Source organism: Polychytrium aggregatum (genome assembly GCF_025602895.1).
Source record: "Polychytrium aggregatum strain JEL109 chromosome Unknown BJ171scaffold_11, whole genome shotgun sequence".
Lineage (NCBI taxonomy): Eukaryota > Fungi > Chytridiomycota > Chytridiomycetes > Polychytriales > Polychytrium > Polychytrium aggregatum.
Genome location: NW_026516213.1, coordinates 375,480 through 392,733, shown reverse-complemented (window position 1 = coordinate 392,733; position 17,254 = coordinate 375,480). Strand labels below are relative to the sequence as shown.

At 57.2% G+C, this 17,254-nt stretch overlaps 3 protein-coding genes across 3 annotated transcripts; 1 reads left to right on the top strand and 2 right to left on the bottom strand.

Annotated features, from left to right (window-relative positions):
- Window positions 1–1,417: 1,417 nt before the first annotated feature.
- BJ171DRAFT_440446 (mRNA capping enzyme, catalytic domain-containing protein) lies at window positions 1,418–3,850 on the top strand. Its single transcript, XM_053108056.1, has 9 exons — window positions 1,418–1,547; window positions 1,631–1,878; window positions 1,979–2,113; window positions 2,259–2,342; window positions 2,431–2,510; window positions 2,643–2,780; window positions 2,868–3,017; window positions 3,244–3,412; window positions 3,576–3,850. Exons 2-9 carry the CDS (start codon window positions 1,636–1,638, stop codon window positions 3,660–3,662), a joined length of 1,086 nt encoding a protein of 361 aa, XP_052968447.1. The 5' UTR covers window positions 1,418–1,547; window positions 1,631–1,635; the 3' UTR covers window positions 3,663–3,850.
- Window positions 3,851–4,511: 661 nt separating this feature from the next.
- On the bottom strand, window positions 4,512–16,131 carry BJ171DRAFT_29085 (uncharacterized protein). Its single transcript, XM_053106935.1, has 9 exons — window positions 14,973–16,131; window positions 12,467–14,884; window positions 11,028–12,300; window positions 5,918–10,794; window positions 5,631–5,732; window positions 5,356–5,493; window positions 5,081–5,220; window positions 4,892–4,985; window positions 4,512–4,806 (listed from the first exon to the last, which is right to left on the bottom strand). Exons 1-9 carry the CDS (start codon window positions 16,005–16,007, stop codon window positions 4,651–4,653), a joined length of 10,233 nt encoding a protein of 3,410 aa, XP_052968446.1. The 5' UTR covers window positions 16,008–16,131; the 3' UTR covers window positions 4,512–4,650.
- On the bottom strand, window positions 15,710–17,185 carry BJ171DRAFT_457391 (uncharacterized protein; the record flags this gene model as incomplete). Its single annotated transcript, XM_053108349.1, has 2 exons — window positions 15,710–16,243; window positions 16,943–17,185. Coding segments are annotated over 2 exons (343 nt in total), but the record flags the coding sequence as incomplete, so codon positions are not given.
- Between the last annotated feature and the right edge of the window lie 69 nt (window positions 17,186–17,254).

Sequence of the window (17,254 nt, the reverse complement as noted above, 5' to 3'; positions counted from 1 at the left end):
AAATGCACAAGGAACAAGATACTTACAGTCTATCCAGAAAGAAACGGGACACTTCCCCTTTCTGGCTTCAGATATCTGAAGCCCGCTGACTGACTGTAGGCCCAGTGAGCAAGCCGTGAGATTGTTTCCCGTCCTGGTTGGCAATCTCTTTGTTTTTGTTGGTTTGGGAAGCATGGTCTTGAATAAACCCGGCCGATCTCCTGTGGCGATGATCGACTGGCATACCGAGATCATGTTCCTTGAGGCATTGATGTCTCGATCCCACAGCGTATGCCAGCTTGCACAGCTCCGGACAAAGTGTGGTTTCTCGATATCAAGATACTCGGGTGACTCAAGTCGCTTGGCTTCCCGACAATGTGAGCACACCTGGGATGTGTTGAACTCGTTCACCGAGCACACATGGATCTTGGAGACGGATCGGTCTGGTGGTCGTCTCTGGTGGTGGTGGAACTGCTCGAAATACTTGGCAAACCTGAGTCTCCTGGGACTGGATGCGTATCCCTTCCCCTGTTTCCAGGATGCATTCCCAAAGGCAATCACCACTGTCGGTCTCCCTTGGTGCCTGGTCGATGACTTGCTTGCACATCTCGTGGACAGTGCGCTGTCGCTTGCTGTGGAGATCGAGTCGCTTGAATCGCCGTCGCCGGGTCAGGCTGAAGTACAACTGCTTGGCCAGCATGTCTCCATCGAACACATGGCGAATGTATTGCAGGAAGGAAGCCAACCCAGGGATCTTGGGACTTGGTGTGGTGCCCATCCATTGCTGCAGACCAATGATCTTGTGGGTACTCTGGATCCACTTGGTCGCCTGGGTGGTGTCTTTCTCTTGCGGGGAGCCATCTGGCGAGAAAATGGCGACGATGGCTGGTTCTGCCCTTGGGGAAGAAAGAATCTCCTCAAATCCAGCGCATTTTTGGGCTGGCAGAGATACTGCACAGTGGCGTCCTTGATTCAGATCCAGAAACGCATCGCTCGCTCAATCAGTCGTGGGAAGACATCTTGTCAAGGTGAGTCTTGCCTGATAGCCAAACGATCATGTCATCTCGCTGACACACAGCCACGCTTGACTAGGTTTCCAACCAGAGAGATTCAGATGGTGGTGGTTCTTGTCCGCAATCGGAGTGGAGCTTCCAACAATGATACAATTGGTCATTCCTCCACACCAATCGCCCACCACCACCGTCAATCGGCTCAAGGAGATACCAAATGCCGTCGACCGACCATGGCCGGATTCCAACTTTTGCTGCATCTTGGTCTACAGCGTGTATTCATATTCGAGATGAGCAGCCGCGAGGGGGACGGAAAAAATTGATAGTGGTGGTATTTTTGGGACACATCGGCCCTGGTTTCGGGCACCATCCATCCCGGCCAATTCGATCTCCGTCCTCATCCGCTTGCATTCTCGTCCACCTGCATCCCCATCCTCGTTTCCATCCATCTCCATTCCTGAATCGACTGACCCGGTCGCTTGTTTCGGCCGTCCTTTCCCCGCTGTCCTGTTCTGTCTGCCTCATCCGCCCAGCCCACTCGTCAGATCGAGCCACTTGGTGAGTGTCCCCGCTGGAGGATGTGTCGTCCCCCTCCTGACACCCGCAATCACATCTAACTGAACGGCTGCGGGCAATACCAGTCCAAATGGAGATCCCGATCCCAGGTCTACCCGTCGACGAGAAATACCAACGATCTCTCCAGTCCAGAGTCGCTGGCCTCGTTGGGGCGAGGCATTGCAACTTCCCTGGCGCCCAACCCGTCAGCTTTCGGCTCTGCCATATGGACGAGCTACTTTCGGAGAACTATTTCGTCAGCGAAAAGGCCGACGGCATCCGGTACCTGCTCTATTCATCTATCAGCGAATACGGAAATCCAGAGTGCTTCTTGGTAAACAGACGTGCACTCCGTTCCTCAGTACCTGTTCAGCAGCTGTATCCCCGTAACCTCATTCTTGCTCGACTCGACACATCGGCCCACCATCGCTCAGATCGATCGCAACAACCAATACTACCGCCTGGACTCGCGAGGCTTTGTCTTGCCATCAGCTGGAGACGGTCGGTCATTCCAAAACGACACCATCCTGGATGGGGAGCTCGTACTGGATGTGAACGAGGACGACACTGTGAGTCTCTGGGCAGATCTTGCGTTCGGATTGGCCCCATCTGGCACCCAGCCGAAGGTGCCTCAACAACGACCGCCGCTCCCAACGTCCAGCATGTCGTCCTTCGGTCGCTAACACTGCATCGAATTTGCTCGGCTTCTCGCAGACCACCTTGTGGTTTTTGTTGTTCGACTGCATCGTCATCGAGGGCAAGAGCCTCATGCAGCGTCCATTCACCACCAGACTGGGCGTGAGTATTGCCGTGGCCTCCGCAACGGCACTGCGCTGTGATCTCGCCAAGTGACTTGGCTCTGACTCTCATCCTCGGACTCCCTCAGTACCTGAAGGAGAACGTGCTCAAGCCATACAAAGCCTTGGTTGCCCGCGATCGCCAGCTCCAAGAGCATGTCCCCTTCCAGTTTGTATCAAGATCACTGGCGGGCCTGCTCCATGCCACTCGCTAGCAACCAGTTGATGCCAGCATCAACAGCGCCGGAAGTCCTCCATTTCGGTACTGACCAACTTTCCACTATGGCTGATCGGCCGGCAGGATGGACCTGAAGCGACAGGAGTTTTCGTATGGACTGCGTCTGATCTTTGACCAAATCTCGACGCTGCGGCACAAGAACGACGGCCTGATCTTCACATCGTCAGAAGCACCCTATGTCGTCGGCACTTGTGAGAAGATGTGAGTTGGCTCCGAGTGCTACATCTGTGCATCTAAGCGGCGACGGCCTCTTGATACAGGCTATCCTCGATTCCATTATCAACCAAGGCTCAAGTGGAAGCCCGCGAATCAGAATACGGTCGATTTCAAGCTGATGGCCAAGCAGAACGGGGCATATTCGATTGCATTGTGGTACGGAGGCGTCAACGGACACCGCATCTTTGGCCCATTCGAGGTTTCCAATGAATTGAGGGACAGGTATGTATCGACAGCTGGCGGGCCTGCCACTCTGGTGCGAGTGGAACACCGACCATACGAGCTGTGAGTCTCGGCGGGCTTTGGTGAAGGCATCGACGGATCTGGAGTCACGTCCCAGATGAACGCGCGATATCTCTGGGATCGTGATGCTGAATATGGTCTGCCGACTTGTCTATGAATATGGTCTGCCGACTTGTCTACGGCGCGGAACTGCACTCTCCTTCAGCTGGAGCACGAAGGATGTCGACGGAGCCATCGTGGAGTGCAAGTACGACCCCGATTGGCCAGGACGATGGAAATTCGATCGCTTTCGACGCGACAAAGACAAAGCCAACCACATCTCAACATACCACAAGATCATGCAGTCGATCCGTGACAGGGTCGATGCGGACGAGGTGGGCCTGGAGAGACAGTGTCTGAGCAGATGTCGTCGGCCCAGCGGACTTGCGCGGATGCGATTGAGCCCGAGACGATGCTTTCGTGAATCGCTGTGGGTGGATGGAAGCCCTGAGCTCCATAGTCCATATCGCTGACTTCTATTCATCTGCGACCCAACAGCTGATACAGCTCACGCACGAAATTCGCAGATGCTGGAAGCAGCGAGAATCAAGCAAAGGTGCAGCAACCAGGAGGCGGTCTGATTGACCCAGGGGATCGAGCCGCCACAGAACATAGCCTGCGTTACAGACTGTCCCGGATTGTGCAAGCGATGTCCGAAGCAAAGCGAGAGCACCACATTGCTTATTTCATGTTGGCAGTACGATGCGCGATGTCCATACCTCCAGCCACTGACGAGTACGAAATACATGATCATTCGGAAGTCTTTCGAGCGGCCATCCGGATTGATTCCTATCTTCGAAATGGGAGGGGTCGGGACGGCCCAAAGGACACGAAATCGAACGGCGAGCACCCACCAAAGACCCACATCGAGGTTGAGTGACTCGCTCGACTCGGTCATCTTAGTGTCGAAACTCCTCTCCTTGGTAGGAAACTGTCTAAACGATCGAATACATGTTGCACTCAAGATCGTACTCTCCGAACCAACAGCTTGGACCTGAAGCAGTCGCACGACTGGCCCGCTGCAGCCCTACATATCTCAGTGCTGAAGGCAGGATTGAACTGTGGCAGAGCAGAACTGGGCGCTGTCTCGCTTTGTTCCGAACAAGCTGTATATGCCACTACCAGCGTACAATAGTCACCCTCGTCCCATCATCGTATCAATGGCGATTGCCAGAGAGTTCCCCATTCATCGTGAGGCAAAGAAGAAGAAGAAGAAGAAGAAGAAGAAGAAAAGGAACAAGCAAAACCATCATCGTCATCGCAAGAGCCTGCGCTTCAGGCTCTGGGCAAGCATAGGGTGTAGGTCAGGAAGGCAACGAACAAGAGCAGGCGGGCAGCGTCGAGAAAATACAGAGGCGTCGATGGATAGTATCATGCGATCAAAGAAGGAGAAGCGGAGAAAACAGATGAAACAGTATAGAACAGTTGGGGCGGCAGAACCTGGCCAGAGCGAGAACACAGTTGCTGCCACCAGCACCACACAGTATTCGCAGGTCCCAGAGCCACAGCATCTTGGGGGCAGATATGTGCTTGATCCCGTGCGCACGAATATGCGAGGCGCTTGATAATGCGGCTATGATACAAATCCTTTGGTCTCTGGCGAGACCGACGTCCCGTTGATGGCGCTTCCCGGTGATGGGGCAATCAGCTGCCGAGAGAGTTCCTTGAGCGTCTCCAGGCGCGAGTGTCGTTGGGGGAAAAAGGACAGGAAGTGGACGAAGCGCTCGACCTGAGGCAGGAGAGATGTGGTTTGTCAGATCACTCGTCCAGAGGCATATGCGCTGCTCGAACCGTATGTCCCACTGCGGACTTACCCAGGGATAGAGGGTGAGCGGCCACATCGGGGCGCCTCCAGGCTTGATCGATGCGGGAGCAAACTCCTTGAAGACAGCATGACTGAACAGCGAGCTGGGGGCAGTGCAAAGGATCAGTCCATTGAGCTGGTACCAACAGATGGAGAGGTAATACATGCACGCGAGCAGCAACACCAAGGCTGGACATACTGGAAGAGCAGAGCCGCTGCCTGGATGTAGGTGTCGACACCGTTGTTGCGCGAGGCGTAGTGGATGAGCTGGTCCACAATGTAGATGTATCGAAAGAAGACATCGCCAGCTTTTGTCGACAGGCTGGCTCCGTCTTGAGACTGCATCGTGCGCAACAGAGACAGCTGTGTCAGTATGTCGCAGCAGATCCATCTCGCCGCTCGCTAGGGTTGCCGCCCCTTGACGCGGTTCGCCCACAAATCGTCCGCCGATCGTTCAGGTGCTGGCGTATTTACCCGGCCGTCGTCGAGCTCGTGTATCTCCGCACCCGTTGGATTGACCGAGAAGATGTTGAGATTGACATCAATCTCGCGCAAGAAGTGCACAATGTGGCCCTCCAGGACAAGGAAGGAGCGGTTGGATCCGGACGCAAACTGGAGGTTGTGGAACCGCGGGCTGTCAGCTCAGCGAGGGCTATACATCGCCGTGATGCGGCGACTTGACTTGATGTTGACGCCCGAGAAGCATACACCGGCGCCCCCAGTTGCGATCAGCTCGCCCCTAAACATACCTGGAACTCGCCGGCATGGCCGACGCTGAGGCTAATCACAATCCAGTGCTGCTCCGAGGGCCGCAGTCGGTTGTAAATGATGAGGTGCTCCTTCACATACCTCTCCTGGTGGCAATACATGCAGTATGACGTTTCCCGGTGGTTAGACAAGCGATGCACAGCGCCCGTTCGGCATGGCCGTCGCCCGCGCCAGCAGGTATATGGGCGACTCTGGGCGGCAAGTCAATTGCAGACGTATCTCGCTCAAGCCCGCGGGCCCACATCCAGCATAGCTGCAGGCATCCTACCCGGCGAAGGACCTCAGCGTTGCGGGTGATCACATCCTTCATCGGCACGATTCGGACGTTGTGTGTGAATCCACTCGGCAGCGTCCAGGTTCGCCGCTCCTGGCGTGGACCAACAAAGGTCGTCGCGCCGGTTTCTTGTGAGAAAAACTCGAGACCAAAGTACATGGTGTCGTTCATGATCTCGTAGTGCAGCGGATCGGAGAGCAGATTGGTGATGTCCATGTCGGCCATGCAGCTGGACAGCACAATGTTCCATGTGCGTTCTTCGCCCTCGCCGCCCGCGGGCCCTGCCACGGCCTTGCCTTGAAACTGAAACTCGGTGCACGAAACTTGGATCTGTGGGTGGCGACAGAAAAGCCGCAGTGGGACGATGGTTTGGTAGTCCTTGATGAGGCGGCAGTTGACATACACCTCGATATCCTTTACATCAACCACGTCGGCCTCTTGAAGCGTCGGGCGACTCGCCGGTAGCTCGTCCTGGGCCGGGCGGGCCCATAGATACACGCGCGCGCTGCTTTCGGGCTGGATCGTCAGTACCCTGAAGAGCTTGACGTGGGTCCTCGAGAGCGAAAACAGGAGCTCAGTCGCGTCGTCGCAGGTAAGGCTGGACTTGACCGTAAAGTCGAGCGGGATGTTCTCGCGGTTGTAGATCATCATCGAGTAGGCGCTGTAGTGCGAGTCGTAGTACAGATCCTTCATTTCCAACAGCGCTGGGTCACCTTCGGAGCTGGTGATGCGGACGTCAAAAATGTGGTTGTTGAGCTGCTCGGGAGCGCCTATCGCCGGTGCGGCCATCGCTGCGGTGATGGCGGCCGGTCGGCGCACGTTCTGGCGGCCCACCACCTCCATCACCACACGCAGCGTCTTTGTATCTGCAGGATTGTCGATGTTCTCGATGGAGATGTACGAAAAGTACACACCGCGCACAGCGCAAATAAACGTCAGGGTAACGGCGTGGCTGTCGCGATGGAGGCTGCCCGATCCCGAGGCTGGCTTTGGATGCTCGAGAGTGCCTTCGCCGCGACTGATGACCAGCCAAGATCGATCGGCCTCGTTGAGCATCTTGATCCGATAGGAGACGCGGTCGAACGACTGGTTTTCTAAGCCAAGCTTCTTGATGATAGGGTGTCCGCCGGCGTCCTGCTGGCCAAGATTGAGCTCGTAGAGCCCGCCCAGGTCGCCATTGCCGTATTGATACTCGGTAACGCGCTTGCATCCCCGGAGCATGATGTGTCCCATATGGCGCCGGTGCGGCAGGTTGATGTCGGTCATGGACGAGTAGCGCGGTATGGACAGCGACAGAGACAGCGACCGCTCTGGCGCAAATGACGCGCTCGATATGCTGTCCGACTGCCATGAGTTGTCCTCGTCCTCATCTGTTGCTGCCGGCTCCGCACTGCTTTTCACCCCGAGCGAAACCGAGTCCGGACTGGCCATGGGCTGCGAGTCAAAGATTTCCATGTCCTCAAACAGCTCGGACTTGCTGCTCTTCATGAGAACTTCGTGAGGAATCATGAGCGTGCCGGCCGTGTCTTCGACGATGCCCACCAGAACCACCTGCGGGCTCCCAGAGAGCGTGTTGCGGTCTGTGACCACCAGGCGCAGGTCCTCGGAGAGCCCCCCGATTTCTGGATTGACCAGCTCGACGCTGAGAAGGAACCGGCCGCCGGGCTCGACGGTGCCGCACATGTTTTCGTCCAGTGGAGAGATGCGGAGCACATCCGAGCCCAAATGCACCTCCATCGGCAGCTCGAGCTTGACTTGGAAGAGCAGCGGTAGCGTCGGCGAGAGATTGGTGATCGTCACAATGTTTTTCTGAGTCGTCAAGGGGGCCGTCGACCGGGTTGCCACGCTTTCTGGCGGGATTGGTGAGCTGAGCGAGCGTTCGGGCGAGGTGTTGTCTTCGTCCTCCGTATCCGAGGACACGAGGCTCTTGAATTCAAGTCGTCGGTCCGAGAGCGCAAAGGTCTGGGCCTCCACAATAACGCCACGGATCGGGATGGTTTCGGCCAGACGCCGTTTGTTTCCCGAGGCATCGATCTCGTCCTCGATCACGGCCTGGTTCTTGGAGGTCACGCACAGGGTGCCGAATGTAATCCCATCGGGGTTGATCAGCGAGCCCTCTCGTCCCCTGCTGCTGCTAATCCGGGAGTCCTCACGGGCAAAGGCTCGCACACGGACCTCGATGGCACCATGGGGAGCCAGTGATACGGTTCCAACAAGCGGCGAGTTTGAAAACCGCGAAAGGACTTCCAGGCGCACATACTGCGAGATCTCGGGGGTCAGCGAGAACCCAATTTCGAACTTGGCATCTTCGTCCGAAGTGTTGACGATTGTGAACCACGAGTCGCACGGCAGCGAGTTGATCGTCGATGGGTGTGACAGCACAGGCAGGACCAGCTCGCCAACAACCAACCGCTCGAAACGAAGCTCAAACGAGGTCAGGTAGGCTGAAATGTCGACACGGAGGGTGTTGCGAGGATTGTAGGAGTTGACGACGGTGAGTGCCAGCGTCTTGAGCCCCGTGGCCGGCGCCTGGAGCTTTCGCGGCTTGAGCACTGCATGGATCCTGTGGCTTCCGCCAACAGGAATCCTGCGCGCCGTGGACTTGAAGTGCTCTGTGTTCTCGTCTATCGAGACAATTTCGATTGCGTCGGGGGTCTGAAGCTCGTACTGGTACTCAATCTGGCTGAGATTGCGGAGAGTAAACTCGAGAGGGGCGTCTTTCCAGTTGGTAAAGTGCCCAACCTTGCCAACATCGACTGCGAGTGGCTCAACCTCGGCCTCGGAAACAGCATAGCCGCTCCTGAGCTTGATGGCCTTGAGTGAAATGTCCCTTTCGGGATGATGCAGGATGATCAAGCCCGAGTCCTCGATTCTCTTCCCGAGTCGCAGCTGGCCGTATTGCTCCATCGTCAACTTCGTCGGCCTTGGGGCTGTGATGTGGAACGTTGCGGTCTGCTTTGCGTGGAGCAGAAGAATTGGACCAACGACCCGGAAGCGCTGGTTGCCGGCCTGTTCCGTCGACAGCTCGGAGCAATCGGGTATCTGCGGGCCGACCGGGGTCTTGTCAATGACAAAGCCGGACATGTGGCCAACCACCCAGCGGACCTGGACATCGCGGTCGCTTTGTGGGCAGATCTCGATCAGTTCCTCGGACGCGTTGACGATCTCAAACGCCTTTTCGTAGAGCTGGATACCGGCGCCGTGGCTGCATGTTTGAACCACAAACGGACAGGTGCTGGGCGGAGTAAGCTGTGCAACAACGGGGGCACTGCTTTCGGCGGCTGTGAGATAGACATTCTGCCACTCGATATGCGATGCAACCTGGGGGCTGGCAGAGACGCGCACGGGCTTCTTCTTGGACACGATATGGTTCACGCGCACCCACTGGATATCGACAAATAGGCGGATCTCAACCGTGACCACCTGGGCCGTGTTGTTGAGGTTGACAACGGATATTTGCTCGAGAAAGTAGCCATACTTGCGCGGCGTGACCTTGAAGTTGACCTTGTTGCGCCTGCCTGGCTGTGTATCGTCACCGGCTGGAAGCGCCTCGATGGTGCCGGTGTCCTGCTTGATCTCGATCCATTTGTTGGAGCTTTCGACTCGGTATTCGAGTGGCAGTGCCTGAGACAGGTTCGAGACCTCAAAGCAGCCCCGAAAGACCGAGCCCAAACGGAAGGAGCTGCCGAGGTCGATCACGGATTCAGAGACCGACAGAATGGATTGCCCTATGATTGCGGAAAACTTGACCGTCTGCACCATGACATTGACAAGGTCTTGGTTCTCCTTGATGGAAACAGAGAATCGGATGCCGCCAATCAGTCGTCGGCACTCGGATGCGAGCGCGGTCGAGTTGACGGAAGACGGTGTGCCGCTGGGGACCGAGGTGACTTGGCCAGCGGCCTTGTCCCGCTTGCCAATGTTGGGCTGCAGCGCAATGAAGACGCAGGTGCCGCAGTTCTTTCGCAGGAGAAGTTCGTTGACCGGGGTGTCGAGCGACGAGTCGGTGAAGATCAGGCACTGGAAGGCCAGGTTGGAGGCCACAGTCACGTAGATGTCGTCCTCCGATATATTCTCGATCGGCAGCGTCTTGAGACGAGCGTATTTGTTGGCCGGGTCGACATAGCAGTAGCCCAGGTCTAGTTCTCCAGACTGAGCCGATGCCAGCGATGGAAACTTGAGATATGCCGACTCAATGACATGGTAGCTGAAGGTTGCCCGCGCCGTCGCATTCACGGAGGCGCCCTCGGTCGTATCGACCTCTCTAAAGTAGTAAATGTGCTGTTGCCGACCCAGAGCGCCTGGGACGATCCAGGTATCGACGCGGCGGGTTTCACGGGGAGTCAGGGTCACAGTCGACGGATAGCCGACTTGGCTAGTGGCCGGATGAGACTCGGAGATCGCCAGCGTAACAGGCTCGTCCTGCATGTTGGTCAGAGTGAAGTAGCAATCGCGTCGGGCCGAAATCTCGAGCTTGCCGAGCTCAATCAGCGGAAGCTCGACCAGGAACCGAGCAGGGGTAGTGGAAGCCACCACAGTCTTGGTATCGAGGACGACAGCGTCCGCGACGACCTTCTCATCAAAGTGCGGGGTAACTGGTCGCTCCGGCGCCGCCGCGTTATGCGCCCGCGGCAACGGAGAGTGTGGCGCACTCCCAACGCGGCTTTCAAACGGAGATCGTGGTCGTTGGGGATGACTGTGGGGGCTGTCGCTGAGCGGCATGTGGGGCTTTGCGGCAGCACCGCTTGCAAGGCCAGCGCTGTCGTACGACACAATCGCCTTGAACTCGACCTCCTTGACAACATCGGTGTTCTTGTATTCGTGGACATAAATCTTGCCCATACAAATCTCTTGCATTGGCTTGTCGGCACCTGGAATGGCGAAAAGACGGTCAGAGGCGAGCAGAGCATGCGCACTTGTCCAGAACAGAGCCGCCACTAGGATGTGCATGCCGGCCGCCCTCTCCCACACCAATCCCGCACACCGATCCCGCACACCGATCCCGCACACCGATCCCGCACACCGATCCCGCACACCGATCCCGCACATTGATCTCGCACATTGATCTCGCACACCCAAAGGCAGCGCTGCCGAATAGAGCTACCTGAAAACAACATCGACTTGCCCGACGTGAACGGTAGCCGCCCCTGCATCGGCTGGGACGACGCGATCGGAATGGTCCGGAAGTAAACCGAGACTTTCTTGATCGTACGTGGCTCGAGCGAGAAGATCACAGAGTGGTCCGTGCGCCTGAACTTTTGCGAGAGCTGGCCCTGGCTCGAGGCCCCGCCAAGACTCATGATCTCGGAGGAGCGCCGCGAAGTCGATTTGGAGTGGCCCTCAGGAGGCGCTGCAGGGGCATTCCCTGCCGGCGAGCCATCTGTCCGGGGTGGGGCGGAGGGGGTCGCTGAGGAGGCCGCTGGGCTCGCCGACTCTTCCGTGGTCGCTGACTGGGCAGCTTTGGCATCGGACTCGGGCTTTGGCTGCTCCTCGTCGGCGCCGTATTCGTCATCGGCGATGCCAGCCCTCAACTTCTCCAGGCGCGCCATGATCTTCAGCACTTTGTCGGCGCGTCCCTTGCGCTTGTTGATCTTGAGCTTCTGCTCGAGCTGCTCGATCTTCTCCTCGATCTCAGACGAAAGCATGATGAGCTTCTTTGCAGTGCCCTTGGCATCGCCGGTGCCTGCGTCGTCAGCCGCACTTGGGTCGGCCATATCGTCTTGGAGCTCGAGCTGCCCGACGCAGTTTCCGAACTTGAGCTCGTTGGGGTCGCAGCGGACCTCGAAGGTGCGGGTGTGCTTCATGCTGGTGTTGGAGATGACGATGTACTGTACGCTTTGTGCCCTCTCACCGATCGAACAGACGCCAAAGTCGAGCATCAGGGACTGCAGCACAAAGTTGGCCGGGCGGCGGATGCTGGCCTTGACCATGAGGGTCTGGTCGTTTTCGCGGTCCTGGATGTTCTCGATGAGAAGCCGTTCCTGGAAAGGCCCGGCGAGGCTGGGGTCGAACATGAACGTGACCTCCTTCTTGCTGAAGCCACGCAGAACGCCGAGCTTTCCCTCGCCGATGATCAGATCACCCGAGGCAATGCTGCCGCTCTTGTGGATGGAGTAGAGCAGCGGCGCCTCGGATTTGTTGCGCAGGATAATGGTCTTGGTGCGGCGCTCGTTCTTGTCCAAGACGCCAAAGTTGATGTTTTTCTGGCCCAGGTCCATGAGCGAGCGACACAGCGACGAGCGAATCATGAGCTCGCGCACAGGTATCAAACTCTGGTGTCCGCGTAACAGCTGATCGAACTGGGGCTGGTTGACGTTGCTGCGATCGAACTCGACCAGACGCAGGAACAGGCGAGCATCGTGCTTCCTTGGCTTGCCCTATGTGTTTAAGGCGAGTCAATGGCAATATCATGCATCAGGACTATGTCGCTCCGATGGGGACTACACCCCAGCGAGAGTGCATATCCGGCCGCGTCCAAAAGCTCGGAGCTCCAAGCCGCTGCGATCTGAGCCAAGGTCACGGCCTGGTGACGAGGATACACACCTGGATCATCGGCTTGTTCTGTCCAGAGGCTCGGAAAACCACAATGATCAATCGCTCCGACTCGGGTGGGATCTCAATCACCGATACAGGCTGCAGACGCGTGTCGCCGCCCATGTTGTCGATTTCGGCCCGGAGGAGCATCTGCGCACGCACGTACTTTTCCTCGCTCGATGGCTTTGGGAAGAGCGGAGGGTAGGTGCCTGTCATGGCCTCACAGAGCGCTAGAAATCGGTTGATTGGGAGCGCGTTGGTGCCAACTTCATCCATGATGACGCCGTCGTGCTGAATCGAGGACGAGCGATAGCGAACAGGGATCTTATCGTCGCCATCCTCGTGAGCCGGCAATGGCGTCTCGCGCACGCTCGAAACTGGAGTCTTGCCCTTGCTGGAGGTGTCCTCCAGCGAGTCAATGCTATGTGGCGCGTCTGGACGGTCAAACACCGGTGGCTTGATGCGGTCCTCCTCTCCAAAACTTTTCTTCAGAAACTGCAATCGTAGCTGCTTTAGCGACAGGCCGGAGGCAACAGCGCCAGGGTTTTTCTTGCGCGGCGACCGCGGGGGCTGGCGGCTGGCTGGCTGGGCTAGATCAAGGTAGGCTGAGTTGGTCGGCGTCTCGACTTGTGTGTCGACGCCAGGTTTGGGTGTAGTGGGAGTGTGGGTGAGCTGGAAGGAAGATCCAGCCTCGATGGTAGATCGCTTGAGGGTTCGACGGTCGCCAATCGACTCGAGAATCATGGCCTTGCGCTGGTTGGTGACGACCGAGGGCACGGGGGCATCTCTCTGCGCAGGCGTCATCGTGCGCGCGGCCTCGGGATCATCCGCTTTGGTAAAGAGCGATATTTCGTCCGGCATCGATGATGTGATCTCCAGCACGAGCTTTTGTTTGGTGATGTTATCGATAGTAAAGTACCGCACCACGGGCGAGCTGAGCACCACGGCGCCAAAGTCCAGAAAATTGGAGGACGTGGGCGTCAGGATGCGGTAGAAGAGCGAGTGGAAGGTCACGCGGTGCTTGTCGATGTTGGTCGATCGGACGACAACGGTCTTGTCGTCCTCGCGATTCATGCCGTTGACAACAGTGATGTCCTTGCGGTAGTCGGGATTGACCTTGCGCGGATAGATGTCGATCTTGATTTCGACCGACTGATTCGGAGGCACCGGGGTCTCGTTTGGCTGGCAGTTCAGGACCTTGGAAATGAAGCGCAGCTCGACCTTGGTCGGGAGATCGGAGCGATTGAATACCTGGATGGAGGACGACCGCAGGGTGCCGACGTCGGTGTCGCCGAAATTGAGCTCCTTTGGAAAGACCTCGATGAACGATGTGCATGTGCGTGCTTTGCATTGAATCAGCTTTTTCTCGCGGCCGAGGTGTCCGTCCCGTCCGTACGTCAGGGTAATTCGGAAGTTGCGCTTGGCCAGCCGGCCGGCACGAAAATCGACCGTCGCCATGCCCATCTCGGGTTTAAAACAGACTTCAACAGTCCTCTCGGTGCCGGGCTTGAGCTGCATTTCTTCGATCCGAGTAAACTCCTCGCCGTTGACGCCGACGCCCTCGGTGGGTGGGCGGCCGGAGGGTGAAAAGAAAACCCCTCCCTCGCCCTCGCCGAAGCGAAAGCTGCTGCTGCTGCTGCTGTTCATCAGGTCATACAGGTACATGGACGATGAGCCATACAGCAAATCGGCGTCCTTCCACGAGAAGAGCGTGGGAGACGAGGCCCGACTCGAGGTCGAGCTGGGCGGCGCCGAAAACTCAGAGTTGGATGTCGAGGCAAAGGAAAGGTCCCGCAGTCGCTCCAAGAGGATCCGCTCAGACCGCTCTGAGAGTCCCTGTGCGCCGCGCGGTGGTTCGTGCACCGGATAGTCGCTCTTGAGCTGAAACACGACTGACGGGCTGTCGACGGCAAAGGCGATGTCGAGTGGCGACTCGGAGACGTTCCGGAGGACCAGCTTTTGCTTGCACCATTGCCCGGCCAGACACTCGCCAAAGTCCAACGAGTTGCCGCTGCTGACGACCAGGGACTCTTCTCGATGGACATTGCGGACAACGGCGTGGATATGGGCTTGCATGACGTTGTCCGAGTCGTTCAGGTTTTCGATCTGGAGATCATAGTTGAACTCGCCAACTTCCCTTGGGCGGAATGTGACCCGGATGCGGCGATGTGAAAAGGCCGGTATGGGTTTGTCGTCCAGCGGGTCACCGGTATCGTGGTCGCTGAACACTAGCCACGAACTATCCCCACGGCTGGAAAAGTCCTCGGTGTTTAAAATCCAAAAGAGATCGATCTCGGATCGGTTCCAGATAGTAAAGTCCTTGAAGTACGTGCCGTCAATGACGCAGTCCTCAAAGATGATGCCAGTTTCGCCAATGTCTGTCCACAGGACTGAGCGGCAGACGCGAGACCGCAGCTTGATCGTCAGCTAACAGCAGGCGAGAGACCGAGGTCAGAACGGTCAAGGGTCTCGAACACAGTTGCGATTATCAAGCCGTGGCCGATAGTTGGCTTACCTGGTAGTCAGGTACAGACGACGCCTCTTTCCCTTCGACGATCCCAGCACCCTCGAGCTGAGCGGAGGCATCGGCATCGAGTCGAGCCGTGGTGGGGCTCTCCTGTGACTTGCCGTCGTCCAAGAGCTTGCCGCGCACGGACTTTGTCGCAGGCAGTGAGGGGTCGATCTTTTTGGGAGCAATAGGATCCATGTCCAAGGCGAGCCCAGCTTCCTGCTCAAAATGAGCCACGCCCGGGGCGCCCCGGTCAGCCAGGTATCCAAAGAAAAACAGGAGGCCGTTGACCTCGAAAAAGTCAAAGGTTTCGTCTTCGGGGCTGGGTCCAGAGAGCCGCTGGAGATCAAAGGCGTCATCACGCACGGCATCGTCGCCCGGATCGCCACGACCAGCGGCCCTGTTCTTGGACCGAGAATCTGGCAGGAAGGCAATAATGACGTGCTGCGACTGGCTGGCCGGAATATAAACCTCGGTAATGTGGTTGACGTAGTTAAAGAGCTGGTTGAAATGATGGCCGCCCTCGGAGGTGAATGCGCCTATTGTTGAAGCGGCGACTGTGTTGGTTGTCAGGGGAGGGCTGGGAGGACACGAGTCCTCGCCACCAAAGAAAGATTCGGGCGTAGCACATCTTGATGGATCGGCCTGGACGTCCACACCGAGCGACGAAGAAAGGCACTCGAGCGACGTCGAGAACGTCGGTGATAGCTCCGAAAGGCGTGGGGGCGAGCGCTTTCGGTGACGATCCGAGTCGATCTCCAAGAGCGGCGTGCGGCGCTTGATCCGCGATGGTAGGTTTTCGTTGGTAAGCTGAAAGGCGATCTGGGAGCCCATGTTGGAGCGAAGCTTGATGATGAGCGGGCACGGGGTCGTGTTTCGAATCTCGATCCGGCGCAGTGAGTGCAGTCCGTTCATGTACACATTCTCAAACACGATCTTGTGTGGAATCTGAACGATTTCGAATAGAGACTGCGGCCGATAGGGAAGACTCGATGTGGTCGAAGTCGGAGTGTCGGAGCTGAGCACAGGTGTACAGTCCATTGTGGGCGAGGGAGGCAAATCACAAATTACAAATTGCAAATTGCAAATTGCAAATCGCAAATCACAATCACAGACGCAGCTGGATGGAGGACTACAGTTGTCGATGGATTTGGAGGACAGAGTCTAGTATTCTCATTCAAGAGAGCGGATCTTGTTCGGAGGGAATGGTGGCTCGAGACAGAGAAGCGATGATGTGGCAGATGGACGTATGCGGCTTGATGGTTGCAAAGGCAGGGCTGTGACAGACGAGCAAATGAAGGAACTGGGTCAGGACAGCGACATTGGATGTGCGAAGCCGTTAGACACCGGCAGCGGAATTGCATCTTGATCATAAGAGCGCGGACATTGATGGTGTGCCTCAAATGCTACTCCAAATGCTGTTCCAAATGCTGTTCCAAATGCTGTTCCAATACTGCTCCAAATGCTGCCCCGGGTGTTGCCTCGGATGCCACCGTCCAGGGAATGGGAGTGGGTTGCGGGCACCAGCCAGATCCTCGTAGCACTTCACTGATACGATTCCGGGCGCTGCTTGCGGCCGATTTCGGCTATGGATCACTCCGCCCAATACGGGATTATAGCACGATGCCGCGCCGCATGTTCTTGATGCCGCTGCATCAGCGCTGCGACCGAATCTGCCTCGGGTGCGAACCAAGCCCCACTGGCAGACCCTTCTCCAAGGCGCATGAGCACTCGTTTAGTGCTGGCGCTCATTGAGGCTTTCGCATCGGCTTTGTTGCCTGCGTATCACTATTGCCTATATGCCTCCATACTCATCCGGCGCATTGGTCGAGAACCGAATATATCGTGGTTTGCAGCCGAAAGTTGCTTGGCCAAGCCGTGTGGGGTCTGCCGCATGCACTTCCCCCCCCCTCCAACCAGCTGATGCGGATGGCAGAGACAAACAGAGCAGGACGCATGCGGTCGTGATACGCTACCTTGATGCTTTAAATGCAGACGGACGGGGGTCGATATCGACAAACGGGAGTCGCTGGTTCGTTGGTGATGAAAGCCGCGGTGCGGATGCAGCAGCCGACAGCGGACAGATACGGACAAACACAGCGAGCAGGCGGTAGAAAAGCGACACTGCCGACAATCGGCCAGACGGAGTGACAGACGGGCAGAGACAGGCAGAGGCAGAATCCAGCAGCAGCCGGCTCAAGCCGCACGCATGGGGAGGGTCGCAAGGCAGCGATGTCGCAAAGGCCGGGCCTGGTCGAAGAAAAAAAGCACCGAGGCCGCGACCGAGA